General features: G+C 34.7%; 1 protein-coding gene across 5 annotated transcripts in view; it reads right to left on the reverse strand.

The window, feature by feature from the left end:
• Positions 1 to 1,155: 1,155 nt before the first annotated feature.
• The window catches only part of WDR17 (WD repeat domain 17), a 91,781-nt gene continuing 77,743 nt past the window's right edge, over positions 1,156 to 15,193 (reverse strand). For all 5 annotated transcript variants that reach the window (XM_062212870.1, XM_062212867.1, XM_062212869.1 and 2 more), the window contains 6 exons: positions 12,277 to 12,418; positions 11,856 to 11,958; positions 10,189 to 10,290; positions 5,173 to 5,271; positions 4,713 to 4,896; positions 1,156 to 1,389 (listed from right to left, as the gene is read on the reverse strand). In XM_062212870.1, coding sequence (XP_062068854.1) covers positions 1,270 to 1,389; positions 4,713 to 4,896; positions 5,173 to 5,271; positions 10,189 to 10,290; positions 11,856 to 11,958; positions 12,277 to 12,418 — 750 coding nt within the window. In that variant the 3' untranslated portion in view covers positions 1,156 to 1,269. The remainder of the gene's footprint in view (positions 1,390 to 4,712; positions 4,897 to 5,172; positions 5,272 to 10,188; positions 10,291 to 11,855; positions 11,959 to 12,276; positions 12,419 to 15,193) is intronic.

A 15,193-nucleotide genomic window follows, 5' to 3' on the forward strand; every position in this document is an offset into this window, starting at 1 on the left:
CTCAAACTGTAACATTGATAGGCTTTTCATAGCTTTATACTCATAAAAATATTTTAAAGTTTAAATTTATATAATGTGTCCAAAATTTCAGTATCTTTTACTTATAGAAATTTATTTTAAATTAATTTTTGCCATATAAATTGTCAGAGAAAGTATAAATGGACCAATGGACCAGATTATTATTATAAATACTAAATGCATTAATCAAAACTAATTTCCATACACAGTAAATATTTTTAAGTCAATTATAATCTGATGCACATTCTCAAATGTTCGACGGCATTTTATGCTTTTACCTCCTATTTTTTTACTGTTTATATTTATATAATCATAATTGGATAGTTAAATTTCAAATAAACTTGGTAATATTTTCTCTTTAAAAAATTCAGTAGTGTTTTTGCTGTGAATCCATTTACTGATATGTAATAAACGTTGAAAACTTCTGTAAAGTATGGCTAAACTGAGTGACTTTTTATGTATTTTGTAAAGGACAAACATAGGTGTTAACTTGAAGATCAACTGTGTACACCTCACATTTTGCTATTTTTTTTTTTTTTTTTGACAGGCAGAGTTAGACAGTGAGAGAGAGAGAAACAGAGAGAAAGGTCTTCCTTTTTCCATTGGTTCACTCCCAAAGTGGCCACTATGGCTGGTGCACTGCGCCGATCCAATCTGAAGCCAGGAGCCAGGTGCTTCCTCCTGGTCTCCGATGCGGGTGCAGGGCCCAAGAACCTGGGCCATCCTCCACTGCACTCCCGGGCCACAGCAGAGAGCTGGACTGGAAGAGGAACAACCAGGACAGAACCAGCGCCCCAACCGGGACTAGAACCCGGGGTGCTGGCGCTGCAGGCAGAGGATTAGCCTAGTGAGCTGCAGCGCCAGCCACATTTTGCTGTTTTAATAATTCAATCTTCAAATATTTATTAAATACTTGCTATGTCAAGCACTTTTCTAGGTACTGCACTCTTATATGTTCCAACAATATAATATTTTGATACTTTTTATGCTTATGAAACTTTTGCATTTTAGATTATTCTTGCCTTATTCACAAATGTGGCTATTACATTTTATAAAGGAGACACCTATTTTTCCTTTATGTTTTGTAAATATTTTATTTTTCAGAGTTAATGAATAAATTTTACTGTTCCTCTCCAACTCTTCCAGCCCCAATCCTCTTTCAACTTCTGGCTCCTGAACAATCAAAATTAAGATATTACAAATCCACAAGTGCTGTTTTAAAAAACAAATCAGCTTGGAGAAAAATATCTATCAAAATGGGTTGAGTCGTATTCCAGTCCCTAAAGGTGAGAATGGATTCACCTTTGCCCACATCAGAGCATCATTCAAAGAGATAGTAGACTTCCCATCTTCAAGGAAAAATACAGGACCCTGCACATGGTGAAAAAACGAAGAAAGAGAAAGTGAGATTATAAATTTGCAACACATCTGTAAACTTTCAGAAATACAACCACTTAAATAAAAAAAATATTTAGGCCATGCTAGTGGGAAATTTAAGAATATGAAAAAAAATTAGTTTTTGAACTGTCATCAAATATAGAGACATTTTCAAATATCTTAACATTATGTCATGGTATTTCCTGATGTCTGTCAAAATAAGATTTAGTTTCATAATTTGAATTCTTTTTTAGTGTGCTTTTTTATTTTAATTTTAATTAATTTTTAACAGGCTCAGTATGATTTGTAAGTACAATTTTAAGAACACAATGATATTCCCCTCTTCCCTCCCTCCCTCCTACCCTTATTCCTTCTACTCCCCCACCTTTTTTTTAGTTTTGGAGATAACATATTTCAAATTTACATTATAGTAAAAAAAGGCTTAATACTTCACTGAATAAGAGGTTTAGCAAGTAAAAAGCAAAAGAACCCTAAAATAGTGGGAATATAGACAATGGCTATAAACAATAATTGAATGTATAAATGACCATTTCACCCATATACAGTTATTTGGTCAATTAGTCATTCATAATTTCTTTCAATGAAATACAACCAATGACAATGTAACATCTAAATAGTTCATTTAGACTTTCTGCCAAAAACAGCAGGTATTTTTAACAAATTGATTCCAACAAAACTAACTTATTTTATGAAAACATCTTCTCTTAATAATACATTTAAATGTGTTTCCCTATTTTAAGCATGTAGCCTGTTTCAGAAGATGACTATACTGCTTTATGTATGTGTATATAATTGGAATTATGTTTCACTAGGTGATTTACTAACATATTAATAATTTAGTTGCATTGGCTACTGTGCATACCAAGGGTACTTATAAAGTACCAAATATAAAAAAAATACTTTTTTTTATCTTTTATTTAATGAATATAAATTTCCAAAGTACAGCTTATGGATTACAATGGCTTCCCCCCCCCCCATAACTTCCCTCCTACCCGCAACCCTCCCCTTTCCCGCTCCCTCTCCCCTTCCATTCACATTAAGATTCATTTTCAATTCTCTTTATATACAGAAAATCAGTTTAGTATATATAAAGATTTCAACAGTTTGCCCTCACATAGCAACACAAAGTGAAAAAATACTGTTGGAGAACTAGTTATAGCATTAAATAACAGTGTACAGCACATTGATGACAGAGATCCTACATGATATTTTTTTTAAAAAAATTGATTAATTTTCTATGTAATTTCCAATTTAACACTAAGTTTTTTTTTCATTTTCAATTATCTTTATATACAGAAGATCGATTCAGTATATACTAAGTAAAGATTTCATCAGTTTGCACCCACACGTAAACACAAAGTGTAAAAATGCTGTTTCAGTACTAGCTATATCATTACTTCACATTGGACAACCCATTAAGGACAGATCCCACATGGGACGTAAGTACACAGTGACTCTTGATGTTGATTTAACAATTTAACACTCTTGTTTATGGCGTCAGTAATCTCCCTAGGCTCTAGTCATGGGTTGCCGAGGCTATGGAAGCCTTTAGGGTTCACCGACTTCGATCTTATTCCGACAGGGTCATAGTCAAAGTGGAAGTTCTCTCCTCCCGTCAGAGAAAGGTACCTCCTACCTTGATGGCCCCGTTCTTTCCACTGGGATCACACTCGCTGAGATCCTTCATTTTAGGTCTTCTTCTTTTTTTTTCCAGAGTGTCTTGGCTTTCCATGCCTAAAATACTCTCATAGGCTCTTCAGCCAGATCCAAATGCCTTAAGGGCTGATTCTGAGGCCAGAGTGCTATTTAGGACATCTGCCATTCTATGAGTCTGCTGTGTCTCCCCCTTCCCATGTTGGATCCTTCTCTCCCTTTTTGGTTTTATCAGTTAGTATTAGCAGACACTAGTCTTATTTGTGTGATCCCTTTGACTCTTAAATCTATCAGTGTGATCAATTGTGAACTGAAATTGATCACCTGGACTAGTGAGATGGCATTGGTACATGCCACCTTGATGGGATTGAAAAAAATACTTTTAATCTATATTACTCAACTCTTAGAAGAAAAAAAATATGCAACACATTCTATTTTCTTAATGTGGTTCTAAAGCTATCAAGTTTTTTGTCATGGTCTTAAATGATACACCTTGTTGTTAGTATGGTATTTTTAGATATTTGTTTGAAATTTGATAATTATACCCTAAATGCATTAATTTTCTGTTGAATTTGAAATATCCTGGAAAAGTGGCACTCAATCTACATTAATCATGTGCACTTTTCCACAAATCCTGAATGTAGATTTGGGTATGGAGGGGTTAGATCATATCCAAGAGGTTGGCTATCCCAGACAGAAAAAATCAACTTTAGGAGAAGAAAAAAAGTAACATAAATGTATTGAACAGTAAAAATTATACATAATGGGTAGGCAGTGTTACTGAAAACATTCTCTGAAAACTTCATATTTTTTCTCTAATTACAACAATGAATTTCTTGCTTTTAGTTGGTTACTTTTGCATGTAGGTGGATAATAAAAGTGTTTACAACTATATGCCCTATTTTTCTGAACAGATTGGTACATGCTGAACACTGACTAGCTTGCAGTGGCAGGTTAAGCTTTGGTTATCATCTCCATTAATATCAGTGATTTCATTTATTCTGATTGTGCTAAAAATACTTTCTTCATTAGCCTAGTGTGTCAGCACGAGAAATGTAATTTCCTGACTACATTAGAAATATATTCAATAAAATATATTACTAAGAGGTGGAGCTCTTTTAGTACAATTTTGAGTCTAAATTAGCATTCTAAAGGGACTCAGCTTAAATGTTTGCTTCATCGGGACTACAAGCCTCTATCTAATGTGGTGAGAAATTCTCTATTCAAGATAATAACACTCTTGGGTCACACTGGGGGGCTCTGGCATGGTTCATCATCATTAACTTAATTGTACATTATGGACTATTCCTTGGGAATTGCTATTTGCCATGATTAATTTCCCTCAGGACTTGACCTATATGTATTTCAAAACATTTGTTACTAAGTGTATAAATCCTTGGTTACTATGTATATGTGTTACATAAATTGCTACTGTCATAATACAATTACTGTCTTTCTGAATTTATTCTAAGGAGCAAAGAAACCATTTATACCAACTATGGAAGCACTAAGGGCAATGTTTTCTTACTGAGCCACAGACATATTCATAGTCACCAATTCTTATTCAAATTATGCTGAGTTTAAGATAACATTTCCAAAACTAAAAACACATAAAATGCAAATTTATGTCTGAGAAACTGTACCTGGATTTTTAATCCTGTAAAACATGAGATGTGAATGTCGGAATGACTTGGGAGATTTGATCCAGTCACATAATCTGGTCCAATAATTCCTCTGAATGGCTCTTCTTTTAGTCTCTTTAATAAAGTTGTATAAATCATTCTTTGTGAATCAGAAGGGGGTGTATATGTGAATTCTTCTGACGATCTGTATTTTCAACAAATGTTAAATTTTCATTGTTTCAGAATCATACAATAGGATAGATTTAGATTAGAACAGTCTCTGATGACTACTGGGTCTCCATTATGGAAGGAGGCAAATCAATTTAAAAAGGTAGAGAAGAATAGCATGGCAAATTTTTCTTGAATATATGTTGAATGAATTAGGAGTCATTGTTTAGTAATGAATTCATGCACATTTCCAATGTTTTCCTTTTCTGTAACCCTACTTTCCTTATTCCAGTTTTACACTATGTTTACCCACCGGTTGGTAGATTGTGTGCAAGCTCTCCATGCATCCAGTTCCTCAGAAAGATGCTCAAGTTTTAAGGGTACTGAAACCTTCCGACGTTTTAGTAGCTGACTGAAACATTAAAAATAAGTTAGCTAATTTGACACAAAAACCCAGGATATCAGAAAAAGCAAATATGTTTAAAATAACTGCAATTTTAGATTAAATATTGTTAAGAATATGTGTGTATGAGGGTACTCTAAATGTTTAAGGAAAATGGGATTAAGTGATAATATTTTTGGTATAAACAATTTTAAATCCATTCATATTATAATACACACATACACACACTTGTATATTTAGCATTTTAAGTCTTTTTGAAGCCAAAGGTATTCCATAAGTATTGGCTGGATGAGTGATTGAATGAGTTGTTGGATGAATAAATGAACTGTATAATGTACAGAGAACAGATAGACAAGACTAGCAATGCTGAGTAATTGCCACAGTGAGAACACTTAATCATAACCCTCATCATTTAATTCTGGTAGACAGATTAATGACATAATTAACAGAGAGAAATGGGAGAAGAAGTAGAATAGAGAAGGAAGAGGATTTTAATTCTGAGCACCCTATGGTTAAGGCTGGAAATCAGCAAACTGCTAGCAACATACAAAGGGCCTTGACGAGGAGGAGGCTATCAGATTATAAAATAGTGAATTATCTCCATAGAGATGACAGTGGAAGCTGAAAAGTGATGAGGATTCTGAAGCACAGAGTGTAGAGAGGCAGGATGTGAAAGGAGTGCATACCTGAGAGGAGAGTGAGATGGGGAGCAGGAGAAAGGGAAGGAGAGAATGGAATGAAAGAAAAACGTTGGGTCACATATTCAGTAGGGTTAGGGAAAGAAATACAGGTAGAAAGACAAGACAACAAAGATGGAATTATCGTAAAAGTTCTTTAAAATCAGGGAATTCTTAAATTTCTCTTTTGAAACAAACATGTTACTCAAATTCATGTCTCACCTCACAAATGAAAACCCTTTTTGTTATTCTTTTTTTTTTCCAAAAAAAAGATTATTTAATTCAAAGGCATAGTTACAGGATGGGGGAAGAGAGGGAGAGGGGGAGAGGGAGGGGAAGAGGGAGTGGGAGGTACAGAAAAGAGAATCTTCCATTTGCTGGTTCACTTCCCAAACAGCCACAATGGCTAGGATTGTGCTAGGCCAAAGTCAAGTCAGGAGGAGCCTGGAACTCCATACGGGTCTCCCACATGAGCAGCAGGGTCCCTAGTACTTGAGTCATCTTCTACTGCCTTTGCAGAAGCATTATCAGGGAGCCGGAACAGAAATGGAGTAGCTGGGACTGAAATTGCTGTTCATATGGAATGCCAGTGTTGCAAGCAGTGGCTTAATCTGCTGCACCACAACACTGGTCCTCCTCCTTTTTATTCTTGATATAAATTTGGGCAACCATTTTCTTTCTTATCTTCATCATTACTGAAATTATATATATATATATATATATATGTAACATATTTAATTAAGCATTATTTCAATTCTATGTTATGTAGCCTATTGTTCCACTAGTATGTTTTGATATTGCTAAAAGTAGCTTTCAGAACTTCTAAGATCAATCTTATTCACAATAGCAACAAAAAATTAAATACTTTCGAATAAATTTAACCAAGGACATCAAAGATCTCTACGATCAGAAGTAAAAGCATTGCTGGCAAAAAAATAAAAAAAAAAAGTGGCCTAAATGAAAGATCTCTGTGAGTGAGATCCCAGCGGAAAAAACGGGCCATCAAAGAGGGAGGTGCCTTTCTCTGAAGGGAGGAGAGAACTTCCACTTTGACTAGGGCCTTGTCTAAATAAGATCGGAGTTGGTGAACTCAAGAGGCTTCCATAGCCTTGACAGCTCATAACAAGAGCCTCAGGTGATTACTGACTTCATAAATAAGAGTGTCAATTGTTAAATCAACAACAGGAGTCCCTGTGCACTTTCTCCCCCTGTAGGATCTCTGTCCTTAATGTGTTGTACTATGTGAATTAACGGTATAACTAGTACTCAAACAGTACTTTACACTTTGTGTTTCTGTGTGGGTGCAAACTGTTGAAATCTTTAATTAGTATATACTAAATTGATCTTCTGTATATAAAGGGAATTGAAAATGAATCTTGATGTGAATGGGATGGGAGAGTGAGACGTGTAGATGAATAGAACAGATAATAAACTCCAGAAATCAACCTATGCATCTGCAACCTATTTATCTTTGACAAAGGAGCTAAAATCAATCCCCGGAGCAAGGACGGTCTCTTCAACAAATAGTACTATGAAAACTGGATCTCCATATGCAGAAGCATGAAGCAAGACCCTGACTTTACAGCTTACACAAAAATCCACTCAAAATGGATCAAAGACCTTAATCTACAACCTGATTACATCAAATTATTAGAAAACATTGGGGAAACCCTGAAAGACACTGACATAGGCAAAGAGTTCTTAGATAAAATCCCAGAGATACAGGCAATCAAAGCTCAAATTGACAAATGGAATTATATCAAATTGGGAAGCTTCTGCACTGTAAAAGAAACACTCAGTAAAATGAAGATGCAACACATACAATGGGAGAAATTACTTGTAAACTATACAACTGATAAAGGATTGATATCCAATATCTATAAAGAACTCAAGAAACTAAACAACAGTAAAACAAATAATCCAGTTAAGAAACGGACACAGGGTTTAAACAAACATTTTTCAAAAGAGGAAATCCAAATGGCCTACAAACACATGAAAAAATGCCCAGGATTACTAGCCATCAGGGAAAAGCAAATCAAAACCACAGTGGGGTTTCATCTCACCCCTTTTAGAATGGTTTTCATACAGAAATCAACATACAACAAATAGTGGTGAGGATGTGGGGGAAAAGGTACACTGTTGATGGGAATGTAACCTGGTACAGCTACTGTGGAAGATACGGAAATACCTCAGAAATCTGAATATAGACCTACCATATGACCCAGCCATCCCACTCCTGGAAATTTACCCAAAGGAAATGAAATCAGCATATGAAAGAGTTATCTGTACCCTCCATATTTATTGCAGCTCAATTCACAATAGCAAAGATATGGAATCAACCCAAATGTCTGTCAACTGAAGACTGGATAAAGAAATTATGGGATATGTACTCTATGGAATACTACACTGCAGTTAAAAAAGAAATCTTGTCTTTTGCAAAAAAATGAGTGAAACTGGAAAACATTATACTTAGTGAAATAAGCCAGTCCCAAAACAATAAATATCATATGTTCTTCTTGATCTGTGGTAACTAATAGAGCACCTAAAAGATAATTTGTAGAAGTGAAATTGACACTTTGAAATGTGATGACTTTGAACAGTCCTTGTCTCTACTGTTGAAGAACAGTCTTTTTTTTCATACTATTTGTTGAACTCTTCACTTAGTATAGAGTTAAACTTATGTGTATAAAAGTAGTTGAAAACAGATCTTAGTAAAAATAAGAACAGGAGAAGGAGGAGGAAGAAGTGTGGGAGTGAAGGTGGGAGGGTGGGTAGAGTGGGAAGAATCATTATGTTCCTAAATTTGTACTTGTGAAATGCATGAAGTTTGTATACCTTAAATAAAAGGTTTCTTGTGGTAAAATAAAAAAAAACCTGGTGTTAATTGGAAATGGCATAGAAAATTAATTATTTTTTTAAAAAAATATTATGTAGGATCTCTGTCTTTAATGTGCTGTACACTCTTATTTAATGCTATAACTAGTACTCCAATAGTATTTTTTTTCACTTTGTGTTGCTATATGGGGGCAAACTGTTGAAATCGTTACCTAATATATACTAAACTGATCTTCTGTATATAAAGAGAATTGAAAATGAATCATGATGTGATTGGAAGGGGAGAGGGAGCGGGAAAGGGGAGGGTTGTGGGTGGGAGGGAAGTTTTGGGAGGGGGAAGCCATTGTAACCCATAAGCTGTACTGTGGAAATTTATATTCATTAAATAAAAGTTTAATAAAAAAAAATAAAGTTGCTTTCAACATTTGGCTATGCAGTCTGTGTAGAAATAGAGTTTTCTTTGTCATCATAGTTTTAAGTCCCAAATCCTTAACTAGAACTAGATGACAGTTCCCGCTTTAATGACAAAATTGGGAGAAATTAGGGATATTAAAGGCTTTAATTTCTTTCAGAATTCCCTCAGTCATCTGAAGGGCACTTAGGAAAAACTGCTTACTCATCTGTAAGACTCTTGATATTGTTAAGAGTTAAAACATTCACTTACTATACCATTTATCAAAATGGTAGGCTTGGCAATGGTTTTTTATGGGAAACACTGTGAATTTTTTTTCAAGTTTTAAGCATTGGAGGTCAACAAGCTATTATAAAACATAGGAGTGTTTGGTAGGTTATAGTTGAATATAAAATAATTATATAATTATTGCTGCACAAATGCCCCCTTTACCGTCTTTTTCTATTCAGGAGTTTGGAAAGCTCAGATAACCAATTTTCATTTTCTTTTAAAAGTAGTGTTGCACAATTCTGGCCAGTAAGATGTAGGCATACAACCCTCAGGAGGAGTTTCTTTTCTAGGTATGATGGTTTTACCATGAGAAAGTCCTTTGTCATCTGTTTCACCCTTACCTCTCTTTCCTGTTTAGAATGTGGAAAAAACACGTTCTTGTAATCATAGGAAATTCAAGCAAGAGGAAAGAAGCCAAGAGTGTCAGAGTGGAAAGAAGCAAGGACTCTAGGCACTTGATGAAATCAGTGAAGAGATGTAACAGCCAAGAAATGCTTCGTTCAAGTGTCCTGACATATAAGACCAATCAATCTTATGCGTTTAGGCAATTAGGATTGCTATTTGCAGCCATACAGTTATTCTATATTATTCATAGAGTTAATTGCTGATTTAATATAAAGCACACACTGAGTAAATGTACAGATGCACATAATAATATATTTGGTGGCTTTCATGGTCATCTTTGTGAAATGATTTTCTTTAACATCATGGAAGGAGAAAAATTATTTTTACCTTGTGTACTCATAAAGTGCTGGAACAATGCTTTGGTACTGTTTTTGGATAGCCAATAATGCACCAATATAGCCACATAAGATGAGCAACTCATTTCTAGCTCTAAAAGAGAAGATATATATATATGTATATATATATATATATACATATTTTTTAAATTCCACAATTAGAGGCAAAAACACTACTTTCTCACATAGTTCATATACTTATATCTCTATATTATTATGGCAGCATTTACATGCAAAGACACTTTGAAAGTATTGTGAATTTGAAGATAACTTATTCATCAGCTAATAATTCCTATTCAGGCATTTATCCTATACCATAAATTGTAATATATGACAAACATATTTAAGCAGTACTTAACTCTTGCCTGCTTGTTTTTCTCTATTCCCTGGCTGCTTCTTCATGTGATTTATCTCTAAGTACCTCCTTTGGTGAGATTTAGGAATGCCTGACAGATTGTGAAGACTCTAGGAAAGGGCAAAGGCTATCTACTACATTTCCTGCTTGGGGTGTTTGCTTATTTCCAAGGTTGTTGCATGATTTTTCCATGCAGGTATTAAAACAAAGAGGTGAATGCCTCTTTTGCAAGTTAAACACGAGTTTTTAATGGCTTCAGTTATATAGATAACAGTGTCTTTAAATGGTTCTTGAATTCAAGGATGATGCCTATTTTCTATTTCCATGCATTTTTACTTCTTTACCCCAAGTTTAGTATGATGCCTTGCTCACAATAGATATTTAATAAATATAACCATTAGTTTCTTGAGGACTTGAAGTTCAAAACCATCTGGAATATTGAGTACAGAGAGAGCAGAGGCAGAGAGAGAGAGAGAGAGAGAGAGAGAGAGGTGTCTTCCATCCGCTGGTTCACTCTCCAATTGGTCGCAACGGCCAGAGCTGTGGAGCCAGGAGCTTCTTCCGGGTCTCCCACATGGGTGCAGGGGCCCAAGGACTTGAGTCATCTTGTACTGCTTTCCCAGGCCACAGCAGAGAGCCGGACAGGAAGTAGAGCAGCTGGGACTCGAACCAGCACCCATATGGGATGCCAGCGCTTCAGGCCAGGGCATTAACCCGCTGTGCCACAGCGCTGGCCCTATCAGTAAGTATTGCCACTATCATTTAATATTTGTTTCAGATTGACCTCTGTATATTTTTAAAGATTTATTTATTTATGTTGAAAGTGAGATTTACAGAGAGGGAGAGACAGAGGGAGAGGAGCGAGGGGGTGGGAGAGAGAGAGAGAATCTTTTGTGCCCTGTTTCACTCCCAAGATGGTGACAACAGCCACAGCTGGGCGATGCGGGAGCTGGAAGCCAGGAGCCAGGAGCCTCCTCCAGGTCTCCCACGTGGATGGCAAAGGCCCAAACATTTGGGCCATCTTTTGCTGCTTTTCTCAGGCCATTAGCTGGGAGCTGGATTGGAAGTGGAACAGCCGGGGCTCAAGTCAGTGCCTATATGGGAAGCCAGCACTGGAGGTGGCAGCTTTACCTGCTATGACACAACACCTGCCCCATCCTCTGTATTTTTTTAAAGAATTTTTCTACATGTGCAGTAGGTATCATTCCAAGATGATTCTATTTCTTCATTTGTACTTCAGAAAAACAAAGTCATTTAAAAACACACAGAGATTTACATTTGTAATTTGGAGAGAAAGTACTTACTCAGTACATGTATGCAAGACTAATTTTTCAGTACGAATATAACTTAAGAGGTCAAGAATAGGGTAAATGGTATCCAAAGTCCAATCTGAACTACTGATGTATTCTGGCAAAATAAAATCAAAGGATAGATTCTTTAAAGAATATATTTAAAATTTGTTCATCCAATATATAATTTACATAATAAAATCTTTGCTAGTTAGTCTGCCTACTGTTTTACTTTTTAGATCACAAGTATTTTCCTATTCACCCTTTCTCAGGTTCCCATACAATAAAATCAGAAGGGGTATCAAATTTTATATCAATAATCTCTCCTTTTAAAATTTAGGATCGTTAGTGCTTTATTTAAGGCTGAATATCACTATAAATGAGGAGATCAAATAAATAAGTAGATTTCAAATTATATTACCACCCAGAAACTTACCTTTGATGAAATCAATGCCAATAGGAAGGGCTTTCTCAGGTTCTTGACTTAGCAAGTAATACTTAACAGTTTCAAATATATTACCATTTGTATGGGCTGTCTCAGCTAATTGCATACATTCTTCTACTGTGGGTAACTTGCACTAGAAAACAATTGATTTGAAGACAGGGTCACTAAAATAAAAGTAACTGTAAATATATTTACAATATACTCAGTATAGTTTTCTTACTAAAGTTGGCCACAACAGATATAAATGAAATTATAGAATACATGCATGGGATTTCCTTACTTTCTAAAAAGAAGTGGTGTCATTAGCTATTAAGTCAGTAGTTTTTCAATACATAAATATCTAACAAAAGTGGTGGAAGCAAATTATTCTGATTGTAATTTTGGAATTAGCATCCACAAATAAAATAGGGCAAAAAAATTTTGAGATATGTTGTTTTAGACAAATATCTTGAGAGTTGTCAAAAACTACATTAAATGTAGCAAACTAAAAGAAGATACATTATTAGATGTCCTCTACATTATAATTTAATTTTACTTGGATTTTTAGGACAATGTAAATTTATTTCAGAGGCCAAAAATGCAGCAGTTGTCAAAGATGTTGCACTTAACATTTTGAAATATCACAAAATGGAAACTTTTAGTACATGAAATTTTATTAACATAAAACGAAAAGCAACACTATATATATTATATAATTATAATATTATAAAATATTATAATTTTCCTTATAATATTTTTGCTTAAAACTGAGAGTCTGGATATATTTTATATTATATTCTGATGCATTTGTAACTTGTTTCTTTTTAATATTTATTTATTTTTAAGTTTTTATTTGAAAGGCTGAGAGACGAGAGAAAATCTTTCATCTACCATTTCACACTTCAAATGCCTGCAACATCCAAGAGGTGAGTCAGGATCCTAGAACTCAATCTTAGTTTCCCAGGTGGGTAGCGGGGACCCTTGTAGTTGAGACATCATCTGCTGCCTCCTGGAGTATGCACTAGCAGAAAAACTGGATTGGAAATGGAGGAGCTGGGACTTGTGACAGGCACTCTGCTATGGGATGAAGGCAGCCAAGTGGTGGCTTAATCACTGTGCCAAAGCCTGACCCCTTATGCATTTATTATAAGTAAAACAAAACATTAAACTGTATGTTAATGTACCTTAGAAAGAAATCATTTTTATTCATTTTTTTATTTCTAAGGAACATTAATATACAGTTTAAGGTTTTGTTTTACTTATAATGCATTTATTTTAGTTTCTTATTTTTCTATAAATATTTATTTATTTATTAGAAAGTCAGAGTTACAGAGAGTCAGAGAGATCTTCCATCTGCTGGTTCTGTCCCTAGATGGCTACAGTGGCTAGTGCTTGGCTTGTCTGGAGCCAGAAGCCAGAAACTTCATCCGGGTCTCACAGTGGTGGCAGGGACCCAAATCTGCTGCTTTTGCCAGGCTGTTAGCAGGGATCTGGATCTGAAGTGAAGCAGCCAGCTCCCATATGGGTTGTGGGTGTCACAGGCAGCGGCTTTATCTGCTATAGCACAATGCCAGTCCCTATTTTCTGTTGTTTTAACATTAGGTAAATGGAACACTTTAGATCTTCCTATCCCTTTCAAAATATAAATCTGAACACACTGAGGTAGATTATCTACTGAGCAGATAATGTGCTAAGTGTTCAGCCTAAGGAAATAGAAAAAAACTTCTTCATCTTGATGTATGTCCACAGTATAGAGGGAATAAATAAGGCTGTCATTAAAGTTTCATTCTCAAATAGAATATAAAAAGAAAGGTAAGGCCATTCCTGTAATCCTTGTTCTATTTTAAAATTTTAAAAGCCATGTGAGTTAACATCAATTTGAACAGATAATTTTAGTACTATGAAATTGTTCAAAGTTATTAATACCTTTACACATACCAGAGATATAATTATATCTTTAGAAGGTATAATGAAAAGACCAGGTGAATATTATTCTTGCCCCCTCATTAAAAACTACATAAACTTATTGGTAAGTCATTTAGCTTTTCTAGGCCCCGATACTAACACCTGCACTTCTGTCCTCACAATATATGTTAGTGTATATTCAACTACTACACAGTAAGTGCAAAGCACAGTTGAAGAAATTATAATTCCTGCTACCTTCTAAATGCAATTTAATTTAAACATAAAAATAGCTTTTGGTTGCCAAGTTAATAAAAGCAAACCTTGCTTTATATGAAGAATAACTTAATGACTACAAATAGTGAAAAAAAATACTGATAATCTTACAACTCACAGGTAACTGGACATTTATCCTTTCACAGAATTTTCCTTGATAATCACACACACACAGGCACATACACACGCACACACATTTACATGCATACATCCACCTATACCAGATCAAGTATATTTACATTACACTTAGTTAGGAACTAGAATCTGTTGAATGAATACAACCACTCACCAACTGGGTGGTTCAAGCAAGTGAAACAAAACGTTATTTTGAAAATTAAAGATGAGCAAATGTTTTACTTACATTTTATGTTTTTTAAAAAAGAAACTCTAGGTATCTTCTGTTATGTGCTATAAACAATAGGTGCATTCTGAGTTATCTTCAAAATGAAGTCATATGGCATGTGCATTGTTTTGTAATCTGCTATTTAGCCATGTTTTAAAGTCATCTACTCATGACAATAAAAATAGAGCCTCATGATGTTTTTTGTGGACTAATAGCATTGAAACACAGAAATGTACTGTAATTTATATAAATAATTTCCCTTTTGTTAGACATGTTGGTTGTCTTTTATATAATATTGGATACAAATACACAGATTCTTATATTCTGAAAAGAATTATTTTTTAATACTTATTCACCTTAGAATAATGCTGGTGAATTTTGTTGTATTATATGAGTTCTTTTAAAGAT

This window comes from Lepus europaeus, chromosome 16 (assembly GCF_033115175.1).
Source record: "Lepus europaeus isolate LE1 chromosome 16, mLepTim1.pri, whole genome shotgun sequence".
In the NCBI taxonomy this organism is placed as follows: domain Eukaryota; kingdom Metazoa; phylum Chordata; class Mammalia; order Lagomorpha; family Leporidae; genus Lepus; species Lepus europaeus.